Source organism: Palaemon carinicauda, chromosome 4 (assembly GCF_036898095.1).
Source record: "Palaemon carinicauda isolate YSFRI2023 chromosome 4, ASM3689809v2, whole genome shotgun sequence".
Classification (NCBI taxonomy): domain Eukaryota; kingdom Metazoa; phylum Arthropoda; class Malacostraca; order Decapoda; family Palaemonidae; genus Palaemon; species Palaemon carinicauda.
Genome location: NC_090728.1, coordinates 175,185,304 through 175,197,415, shown reverse-complemented (window position 1 = coordinate 175,197,415; position 12,112 = coordinate 175,185,304). Strand labels below are relative to the sequence as shown.

Genomic DNA, 12,112 nt, shown 5'->3' with positions numbered 1-12,112 from the left:
TCAGCTCCTCCGGAAAGAGACACTTGGAGAGAGGAGCAAACAACAACTCCGACTTCTGGCAAGGAGTGATCCCAGACGACAAGAAGGAGCAAAGATGTTCTCTCTTCTTAAGCACTCCCGACACGTACGAAGCCGCAAGCTCACCAGACCCATCCCGAATGGCTTTGTCCATGCTAGACATGATAAGCATGGCAGAGTCCTTATCCGAAGGGGAAGTCTTTCTGCTTAACGCTCCCAAGCACCAATCGAGGAAGTTGAAGATCTCAAAAGCACGAAAGACTCCCTTCAACAGATGATCCATGTCAGAAAAGGACCAGCAAATCTTAGATCGTCTCATAGCCAGCCTGCGGGGAGAGTCAACCAGACTTGAGAAGTCGCCCTGGGCAGAGGCAGGAACTCCCAAGCCGGGTTCCTCTCCCGTGGCATACCAGACGCTAGATTTGGAAGCAAGCTTGGTAGGCGGAAAGATGAAAGCAGTCTTTCCCAGTTGCTTCTTGGACTGCAACCACTCTCCCATAACCCTCAAAGCTCTCTTGGATGAGCGTGCGAGGACAAGCTTGGTGAAGGCAGGAGCTGCTGACTGCATGCCCAGAGCAAACTCGGAGGGAGGAGAGCGAGGGGTTGCAGACACAAACTGTTCCGGATACAAGTCCCTGAACAAGGCAAGGACTTTCCGAAAGTCTAAGGAGGGAGGCGTAGACTTGGGTCCTTCTAAGTCGGAGTGCGGTTCGTCCAAATGTGCAGCTTCGTCATCCGATACTCCATCATCCGAAAGCTGAGTAGGAAGTGGCAAAGGTGGAGCAGAAAGCTGAACGGCTGAATCCGGCAGCACGGGTGCATGCGTAGCTGCTGCGGATCCAACATCATGCCGCTGCTGGTCAGTCTGCGAGCTGGCAACAACAAAAGCAGAGTGCTGGTGCGTGGGAGGGACTGCCGTGGGTTGCGGAGCATGCCGTAAGGGATGCGGAGCATGCCGCATAGGTTGCGGAGCATGCCGCATTGTGTCAAAACACGGCAGCTCTACAGCACCTTCCCACTGCTGATGCGGTAGCTCACGCATGTCAACGGAGGGTGCAGCATGAACATGCGTCTGGCAGGGTGGACTGCGCATCGGAGGTGGAGCTCTCACAGGTGGAGTGTGGGAGCAGGCAGCCGCAGTATCTGCTGAGCGCACAACCGTGGCAGGTTGTAGGTTAACTGGTGCCGTGTCAACCTTCTCAGCACGATACTCCTGCATAAAGGAAGCAAGCTGAGACTGCATAGTCTGCAGCATGGACCACTAGGATCTACCGTGGTTGGTGCGGCAACAGACGGAGTAGTTGCCTGCTGCGGAACCACTCTACCTCTCTTGGGAGGTGTGCAGTCTTCGGAAGACTGCGGCGAGTCCGAACTGACCCAGTGGCTACACCTGGGCCGTTGGACTCGCTCGGAAGGGACCTTACGCTTGAGAGGTCGTGAGACCTTGGTCCAACGTTTCTTCCTCGAAACTTCTTCCACAGACGAGGAATGATAGGGCTCATTCGTCTGTTTGTGGATGGGACGATCTCTGACAGATACGTCCGCAACCACTGAGGGTACATCCGTACGCTGATCAAGGCCTGCCGAACCCTTTGGTCCTTCGACATTGCTTCTCCCCTGGGCTTGGGAGCTTGCAAGAGGTCCCGGACTGGGAGGACGACTGGCACGAACAGATGTACCCTCATGCGCAACACTGACACTGACACTTTTCACTTCACTTGCACTCACAACACTTCCCACTGCACTTTGCGCTTTCAGCTCTTTGACATCTGCCAAAAGCTGATTACGGTCATTAGCCAATGACTCCACTCTGTCACCAAGAGCCTGAATGGCACGCATCATATCCGCCATGGAGGGCTGAGCACTAGTAGCAGGGTCGGGAGTCACCACTACAGGGGAAGGAATAGGTTGAGGGGCATGGGGAGAGGAAAAATCAAAAGAGCGAGAAGAACTCCTCCTGATCCTATCCTTCTCTAGCCTACGTGCATTTTTAAGGAATTCGTTAAAATCGAATTCCGAAAGCCCAGCGCATTCCTCACATCGATCTTCCAATTGACAGGATTTACCCCTACAATTGGAACAAACGGTGTGAGGATCTATGGAGGCCTTCGGAAGACGCCTAGTACAAGCCCTAACACTACACTGCCTGTACTTAGGGACTTGAGACTGGTCAGACATCTTGAATTGTAGAAATAGTCAAGGGGGAATTCCAAAATCTAGCAAAGTTCATTAACAATTAATCCAAATTAAATCAAAAAGCTTGCTAAGCTAATGATAAAGATTCCTGAATAGCGAAGGCTAAAATCTAGAGCGAATACATCACCAAAATCGTGAAAAACAACTCCAGAATCAACAGCGTATCCAAGTAGGTCTTGCCGGCGGCACGACAGAGGAAAAATTGAGTTCTTGTTGACAAGAAGTACTTGAGTACCTGCTCACAGATGGCGCTGTTGTGTACACCCCCACCTGTATAGCGATCGCTGGCGTATCCCGACCTTAGATTTCTGTCGGGCAACGGAGTTGACAGCTACATGATCATCGGGTAAGATTAATATTGAAAAATATTATGCAATATACGCATAGCCCTTTACATATGATGTCAAAAGTAAACTTGCACTAAAAAAAAAAATTGCCTTACCTTTCCTCAGGCTTTCAGCTTCTCTTAGAAAAAGGCATACTGCTACAACCACTGAAAAAAAAATAATCATTAAAGTTATTTTACATTAGTATTTATGCAAACAAGTAAAAAAATTTTAACAATTAGCACTCTTATTAGTAAACATATGATTTTGATGGAAGCATTTTAATGTTCCCTTTAGTAATTTCATTTGTGAAATAAGTGTATCGCTGGGTAATTATTGGTGAACTGTTCTACTATCCTATCGCCTTGAGTTGCAGATGAAGACTGGTTATTAGAGAACAACATTATAAAAACAATTCTAATATATAAATATATAAGAATTTGCTTATTTTAATCCTGATTACCAAAACTTGCTATTATAAACTTTCATCAATTGAAGTCTACTATCTATATGCTTTGGGTTTTCATATTATTAACCTAAAACTGTATTTTCATACTAAAATAACCACACACAATACTTATGCAAGCAACCTAGGCTATCTAAGATAGCCTAGGCCATGAAACCTCTCATTATAGAGTAGGCTCTAAAGATTTCACAAACACTTACTTCTTATTTTTAATGTTTTACAGGCTGTGTATGTGCACAGGGTTAACAACATAAATTAAAATATTAAACTAAGATTTTGAGGTAGCCTAAGCATTGGACCTTTTCTATTCGTTCTTGGAACCTCTTTGAACCGTTTAGAGAAATTACTATAGTTGCGCTACTCTTTTAGTAGTTTCAAAAATACTCAAAAGTTTGTCAAAATGTCACAACACATCATCCTTTATATGATGATGTTCATCATCTTTTTGGTAAGTTCTGTATCAACTATAATTCCAATTGAGACAAAAGCAAAAGTATTTTTAATTAAAAGTTTTCATTTTAGAGAAACAAGGAAATTATCAAAAATCATAACAGGAAGAATCCCAAACCCTCAACAACCACGAGGAAGAAACTTTAAGTGAGAATATTTGGGAAAGTATAAGAAATAAAAAACAATAAATGCAATGTATTCTATTAAATGTTTCTTGACAAACCAACACTGTATAGTACTTTACATACAGTTAACTGCAAATGTTATCAAGTACACATACAGCACTACTTCAACAAAACTAATAAAAAAAATTACTCTACATTACTATAATTGTTCTTAGCATCATCAGTGTGAAAAATCTACACTGACCGTAAAGTCGTGTAGCCCACATATCATTTGAAGAATCACTAAATCTAAAGATTTTTTTGGAATTCTAATTAAAAATGTCTATGATTATTTTATCAGAAATAATACCTCTAACAACATTCGCATCTGTTACTGAATCATGATAAATTAGCAGGAAATGGAAAAGAAAAAGCTTATATTTCCTATTCAGATTTCTTAAATATCAATTTCAGTAAATATAGTAACCAAAAATATTAAGAAATCAATGATTTCAGAGCTAACTGTATAATCCAATTTCCACTTGAAGTCAAATCAAAACAGATATTTTAACAGAACAGTAGGTACGAAGATTCATCATACAAGAGTTGCCATGAAACAAAAGGTTTTCATACTGGTAACACCCTACAGCAACAGCCTTTGAATGAGCAATTTTCTTCATGAACTAGGTACAGTACAGAAGTTTGATTATACTTAATTGGATATTCTAGCCTTACCTAACACAGCAATAAAATTCAGAACTAACCTTACATGATAATTTTAAAATTGTATTTATAAAATTGAATTAAGTCAAACCAAACAAAAGTAGCAGGTGAGAGAAGTTCTCTTCACAATGCACTGTATTTGCATAAAAATATTTCGGACATCATACCTTTAAGACCACCCATTGAAGACACGAAGAACAATCTGACCTGTGGATTAACTGATTTAGCCTGTGTTTTTGTCCGAGTGGGGTTTGATATTTAAAGCTTAACCTTTTAATTTATGCTTATTTCTTGGAAGGAAGATAGGGGTACTTCCCTTTTTTATAGTTTTAGTTCTCAGTTTACAGGAATTGTTTGCAATCACATTAATGTTATGTACATTTTGTTTCCTTCATATTGCAATCACGTTTAGCAATCACATTAGTGTTATGTACGTTTCACTTCATATATATATACATCTCTCTCTCATTTTGCTTTCTTCATATTGCAATCACATTAGTGTTATGTACATTTTACTTCCTACATATACATATATATATTGGCATGGACAAATGAATGCTTTTAAACAAAGGCTAAAGAGTAAAGTAAATGAGCAGGAAGTAGGGCGGATATTGCCGAGCTATGGGGGAATCAGTTCGAGCTGCTTTCATTATTGCTTGGTTTGTGATGACCTAAGCACACGTGTACTGTATCTGTTTCCATGTCAACAGGTACACCGGAGAGAGGGGACGCAGAGTGAGAACCAGTCTGGTGCGGTTACATCACCTGCCACTGCTACCCTTAAGCGAGACAAGCCCTCAAAACCCCCAGCAATGTAGGGGAAATAAGAACGCCCAGATTATGTGGGTCGAAGGCAATTCGAGTCCTACTCGTGAGTGGGCAACCCTCACTAGGCCCACCTGCCATGTGGACGTCCATATGCCATAAGACGTCCAATAGTTTCTCTTAGTTATTATAATCTGAATCAGGTAAATGTCTCCCAGAGTGTCTGCTCTCCCAGTGTGTAATTATTGTATTAGTTAAAAGTTAATTCCATTGTATTTGACTGATTAAATTGTTCAAGAGCCAGGAAGAAACTTGTAATTTTTCTGTTATGTAATATCAAGATTTGAAGTTCTATTTCACTCGCTTTGAAGAAGATTTATGCTCATTTTTGTTGTGAAAATTAACTTGGATAATAAATCCTCTAAGGATGTAACAATCGTCTAATTCACCGCCTACTATCATGTATTGTTATGTAATTAACCAACGCCACGTGACAATAATATATATTTATATATATATATATATATATATATATATATATATATATATATATATATATATATATATATATATATATATATATATATATATATATATATATATATATATATATATATATATATATACAATATATATATATATATATATATATATATATATATATATATATATATATATATATATATATATATATATATATATATATGTGTGTATATATATGTATGTATGTATGTATGTATGTATGTGTATATATATATATATATATATATATATATATATATATATATATATATATATATATATATTAAATATATATATATTAAATATATATATATATATATATATATATATATATATATATATATATATATATTAAATATATATATATATATATATATATATATATATATATATATATATATATATATATATATATATATATATATATATATATATATATATATATATATATATATATATATATATATATATATATCTATATATATATACATATATATATATATTATATATATACTATATATATATATATAAATATATATATATATATATATATATATATATATATATATATATATATATATATATACATATATATAAATATGTTATTTTTATTAATAAAATAAATTTTTGAATATACTTACCCGGTGATCATATAGCTGCAACTCTGTTGCTCGACAGAAAAACCTACGGTCAAAATACGCCAGCGATCGCTATGCAGGTGGGGGTGTACATCAACAGCGCCATCTGTCGAGCAGGTACTTAGTACTCCAAGTAAACAAAGAACCAATTTTCTCCTCGGTCCACTGGGTCTCTATTGGGGAGGAAGGGAGGGTCCTTTAATATATGATCACCGGGTAAGTATATTCAAAAATTTATTTTATTAATAAAAATAACATTTTTCAATATTAAACTTAGCCGGTGATCATATAGCTGATTCACACCCAGGGGGGTGGGTAGAGACCAGCATTACATGTTTACATTATTATGAGCTAAGTATTTTGTATTTCATTTTAGCAGTTATTACAAATAACAAACATAAAATAAATAAGTACCTGGTAAGGAAGTCGACTTGAACAATTACTCTGCCTTTTTAAGTACGTCTTCCTTACGGAGCCTCGCGATCCTCTTAGGATGCTGAGCGACCCCTAGGATCTGAAGTATCAAGGGTTGCAACCCATACAACAGGACCTCATCAAAACCTCTAATCTAGGCGCTTCTCAAGAAATGACTTTGACCACCCGCCAAATCAAGTAGGATGCGAAAGGCTTCTTAGCCTTCCGGACAACCCAAAAACAATAATAAAACATTTCAAGAGAAAGATTAAAAAGGTTATGGAATTAGGGAATTGTAGTGGTTGAGCCCTCACCCACTACTGCACTCGTTGCTACGAATGGTCCCAGAGTGTAGCAGTTCTCGTAAAGAGACTGGACATTCTTAAGATAAAAAGACGCGAACACTGATTTGCTTTTCCAATAGGTTGCGTCGATTATACTTTGCAGAGATCTATTTTGTTTAAAGGCCACGGAAGTTGCGACAGCTCTAACTTCGTGTGTCCTTACCTTCAACAAAGCTTGGTCTTCCTCATTCAGATGGGAATGAGCTTCTCGTATTAACAGTCTGATAAAATAGGATAAAGCATTCTTTGACATAGGCAAAGATGGATTCTTAACTGAACACCATAAAGCTTCAGACGGGCCTCGTAAAGGTTTTTAAATAGAACTTAAGAGCTCTTACAGGACATAAGACTCTTTCTAGTTCATTTCCAACCATACGATAAGTTTGGAATATCGAACGATATTGGCCAAGGCCGAGAAGGCAGCTCGTGTTTGGCTAGAAAACCAAGTTGTAGAACATGTAGCCGTTTCGGATGAGAATCCGATGTTCTTGCTGAAGGCATGAATCTCACTGACTCTTTTAGCTGTGGCTAAGCATATCAGGAAAAGAGTCTTAAAGGTGAGATCTTTCAGGGAGGCTGATTGTAGCGGTTCGAACCTGTCTGACATAAGGAATCTTAGTACCACGTCTAAATTCCAACCAGGTGTAACCAAACGACGCTCCTTCGAGGTCTCAAAAGACTTAAGGAGGTCCTGTAGATCTTTATTGTTGGAAAGATCTAAGCCTCTGTGACGGAAGACTGATGCCAACATGCTTCTGTAACCCTTGATAGTGGGAGCTGAAAGAGATCGTTCTTTCCTCAGATATAAGAGAAAGTCAGCTATTTGAGTTACAGAGGTACTGGTCGAGGATACGGATACTGACTTGCACCAGTTTCGGAAGATTTCCCACTTCGATTGGTAGACTCTAAGGGTGGATGTTCTCCTTGCTCTAGCAATCGCTCTGGTTGCCTCCTTCGAAAAGCCTCTAGCTCTCGAGAGTCTTTCGATAGTCTGAAGGCAGTCAGACGAAGAGCGTGGAGGCCTTGGTGTACCTTCTTTAGTGTGGCTGACGTAGAAGGTCCACCCTTAGGGGAAGTGTTCTGGGAACGTCTACTAGCCATCGAAGTACCTCGGTGAGCCATTCTCTCGCGGGCCAGAGGGAAGCAACTAGCGTCAACCTTGTCCCTTCGTGAGAGGCGAACTTCTGCAGTACCTTGTTGACAATCTTGAACGGAGGGAATGCATATAGATCTAGATGTGACCAATCTAGTAGAAAGGCATCTATATGAACTGCTGCTGGGTCCGGGATTGGTGAGCAAAATATTGGGAGCCTCTTGGTCATCGAGGTTGCGAAGAGATCTATGGTTGGCTGGCCACAGGTGGCCCAAAGTCTCTTGCATACATCCTTGTGGAGGGTCCATTCTGTTGGAATTATTTGTCCCTTCCGACTGAGACAATCTGCCATGACATTCAAGTTGCCTTGGATGAACCTCGTTACTAGTGAAATGTCTAGACCTTTTGACCAGGTGAGGAGGTCCCTGCGATCTCGTACAATGTCAGAGAGTAGGTCCCTCCTTGCTTGGAGATGTACGCCAAAGCCGTGGTGTTGTCCGAGTTCACCTCCACCACTTTGCCTTGAAGGAGAGACCTGAAGCTTTCCAGGTCAGACGTACTGCCAGTAGCTCCTTGCAGTTGATATGCATTGTCCTTTGACTCGAGTTCCATAATCCCGAGCATTCCCTACCGTCTAATGTCGCACCCCAGCCTACGTCCGATGCGTCCGAGAAGAGAACGTGGTTGGGAGTCTGAACAGTCAGGGGAAGACCCTCTCTAAGGTTGATATAGTCCTTTCACCAAGTCAGACAAGACTTTATCTTTCCGGAAACCGGGATCGAGACCGCTTCTAGCGTCTTGTCCTTTTTCCAGTGAAAAGCTAGATGGTATAGAAGAGGACGGAGGTGTAGTCTTCCTAGTGACACAAATTGATCCACAGATGACAGTGTCCCTACCAGACTCATCCACAGCCTGACTGGGCAGCGTTCCTTCTTCAGCATCTTCTGGATGGATAGCAGGGCTGGGGGTTGATCGTCTTGTTCAGCAACGTCCTCATCAGAGGGTTCCTCATCCGAAACTGATGAGGAAACGGCAACAGAGTGGGCAACGTCTGACTCGCTGAATCCGGTCGCACTGGTGGATGCGTGACGGAGCCGGACGCAATATCATGGCACTGCTGCACAGTCTGTGAACTGTCAACAACCATGGGTGCGCGAGGAAGTACAGCGTCAACCCGAAACTGTCTAGACTGTCTGGGTTGTGCAGTCAACACCCTACCGGGTTGCTGAGGTTGACGCACTGCGTCACAACAAGTCACCTCTGCTGGTTGTTGAACGTCTTCCTAGTGACACTGAACGTCAACAACCACCTCCGAGCGTCGCTTAACATCAACGTGCGACTGGCAACCCACACTGGGTCGCATCGGTGGAGGAACCACCTCAACTGGCAGACGCGAGTAGGATACCTCAGCGTCAACAGGGCGCACAACCAACCGGTTGGAAGGTTGTTGGCCAGAAGGTTCTTCTCCGCATTTAAGTCCTCTATCAAGGACACAAGCTTGGACTGCATGTCTTGCAGCAAAGCCCATTTAGGGTCTACGGGAGCAGGTGTGGCCACAGACGGGGTTAGCGACTGAGGCGGAACCATTTACCATCCCTGGAAGCCTTGTTATGTGTGACATAATAGTACAGCAAAACTTCAAAGGCTCGACAAAAGTTGAGAAGTTGACCTGTAAACAACTTGGAGCGTCTCCTGGCTAGGCGCCAGGGCGAGTCTACCAGAAATGAGAAGTCTATCTGGGCAGAGGCATGAACTCCCAAGCCGAGAACTTCTCTCGTGTCCTATCAGACTCTCGCTCTATAAGCCAGTTTAAAAGAAGGGAAATCAAAGGCTGTATCCCTAAAACTCCTCTTGGTGCAAAAACCAGTCGCCTAGCCAACGTAACGCTCTCTAGGAGAGTGAGAGAGCACTAGCTTAACAACAACGGCTTCGAAGTAGCTAGGCCTAGTGTAAGTTCTGACGTTTAGGCGAACGAGGAGCAGCAGTTACAAGATCCGGACGAAGATCCTTAAAAAATCATCATGATTTAATTAAAGTCCATAGGAGGCTAAGCAGCTTAAGGCTCCTCTCCAAATGAGAGTCCTCAAGGGAATATCAGTAGGAGGGAGAACAGCACTTTCTCATCTACAGGAACCTTGTCCGATAAAAGCTAGGTTATCTCAGTGAGTCTCTCACTGGTGCATTAGTAGCAGACCAGAAGGCAACGTCATGTAACTGCTTGACAGTCTGTGAACTGTCAACAACTGAACTGTCAACCACAACAGGTGCGTGAGGACATACAGCACTGGTGCATTAGTAGCAGACCAGGAGGCAACGTCATGTAACTGCTTGACAGTCTGTGAACTGTCAACAACAGAACTGTCAACCACAACAGGTGCGTGAGGACATACAGTGTTCACTCGAGACTGCTTTGACTGTCTATACTGAGCAGTCAAAACAACTCTAGAATGCGGAGGTTGACGCACCGCGTCAAAACAAAACAACTTAGGTTGTTGTTGTAACTCGCGAACGTCAACGGAGGGTTCCGTGCGTCGCTGAACGTCAACATGCGGCTGGCAGGGTACACTGCGCATGGGTGGCGGGACTCTCACAGCTGGAGTGCGGGAGAAGGTAGCCTCAGCGTCAACTGAACGCACAACCGTGGTTGGTTGTAGGCTAACGGGTGCAGCGTCAACCTTCTCCGCACGAAAGTCCTGCATTAAAGATGTTAACTGTGTCTGCATGGTCTGCAGCAAAGACCACTTAGGGTCTACAGTAGCAGGTGCGGCAACAGACGGTGTTACTGCCTGCTGCGGTACCGCTTTGCCTCTCTTAGGAGGTGAGCAGTCGTCGGAAGACTGCAGCGAGTCCGAACTGACCCAGTGGCTACAACTGGGCCGTTGGACTTGCGCGGAAGGGACCGACTTGCGCTTAATAAGCTGCGAGACCTTGGTCCATGGTTTCTTACGAGAAACCTCTTCCGCAGACGAGAAGTAAATGGGCTCTCTCGTCTTTGTGTGGGTGGGGCGATCTTGGGTAGATACGCCCGAAACCACGGAGGGAAACGTCTGTTCGTTGATCAAGGCCTGACGAACCCATAAGTCGTTCGACATTACTTCTCCCCTGGGCTTGGGAGCTTGCAAGAGGTCCCGGACTAGGTGAACGACAGGCACGAACAGACGAACCCTCGGACGCAACACTGTAACACTTTGCGCATATCACTTTATCACTTTGATTTTCTGTTTTGCACTTATTTCACTGAAATCGAAACTTTTACTGATTTCTACCTGAAACACGCAATTCTACCCTTCATTAAAAGGTAGTAATTGCGAAAACAGTCGTATAATGCAGCTCATTAATACTAGCAAAAACAGAAAACATATATAAAGATAAAGAATTCAGTGGCTGGGAAAGAGACTAAACACTAGTTCAAATAAACTACGTTTACAATCTCTCACCGCACATAGCCTGGGGACAAGAATAAAACCCTAGAAACGTTTAACTTCTTCCCCGTACAGCGACTAGGGAGGAGAGTAACACGAGAACAACGTTACCCGCTTGAACGGAACGTTTTTTCTCCTCTCTCTCCCTCCGTCTCTATCTCTCTCTCTCTTTCTCTCTTGACTTCGCACCTGAGAGAAGAGCCCAATTATATATCGTCAAAAAAACATGTTATTTGGCTAAAGGAAAAAACTGAAAGGTTTTCCAAATAAAAAGTTCCTTTAATTTAGAATTTAAACCATTTAAGCTAAGAAAGAATGAACAAAACGTCAGAATCGATTTACTCTTACTGCAAAGTGAAACCGTGATACACTCTCTCTCTATCGTAACGATAGAGCGCATGTTGAACGTCCTGAACGTCAACAACTGCGTAGTCTAAAAAACTAAACGTTAGTTCATCTTTGAAAACAGTACGAAGACTATCAAAGAAATTCTTTCATAAAACATTAAATTTAAAAAGTTTTAAATTCTTTAAAGGCTAAATACGATATAACGGGCTCAACGTTGGTTAACTTCGGTTCCAAGTTAGGACCGCCTACTATCAGGAAAGGTCGCATATAAACAAAACATAAA

At 41.9% G+C, this 12,112-nt stretch overlaps 1 protein-coding gene across 2 annotated transcripts in view; it reads right to left on the bottom strand.

The window, feature by feature from the left end:
* LOC137640214 (beta-1,3-glucosyltransferase) overlaps nucleotides 1-12,112 on the bottom strand; it is a 288,282-nt gene that overhangs the window by 126,864 nt on the left and 149,306 nt on the right. For both annotated transcript variants that reach the window (XM_068372763.1, XM_068372762.1), the window contains exon 3: nucleotides 2,657-2,707. In XM_068372763.1, the coding sequence (XP_068228864.1) occupies nucleotides 2,657-2,707 (51 nt within the window). The remainder of the gene's footprint in view (nucleotides 1-2,656; nucleotides 2,708-12,112) is intronic.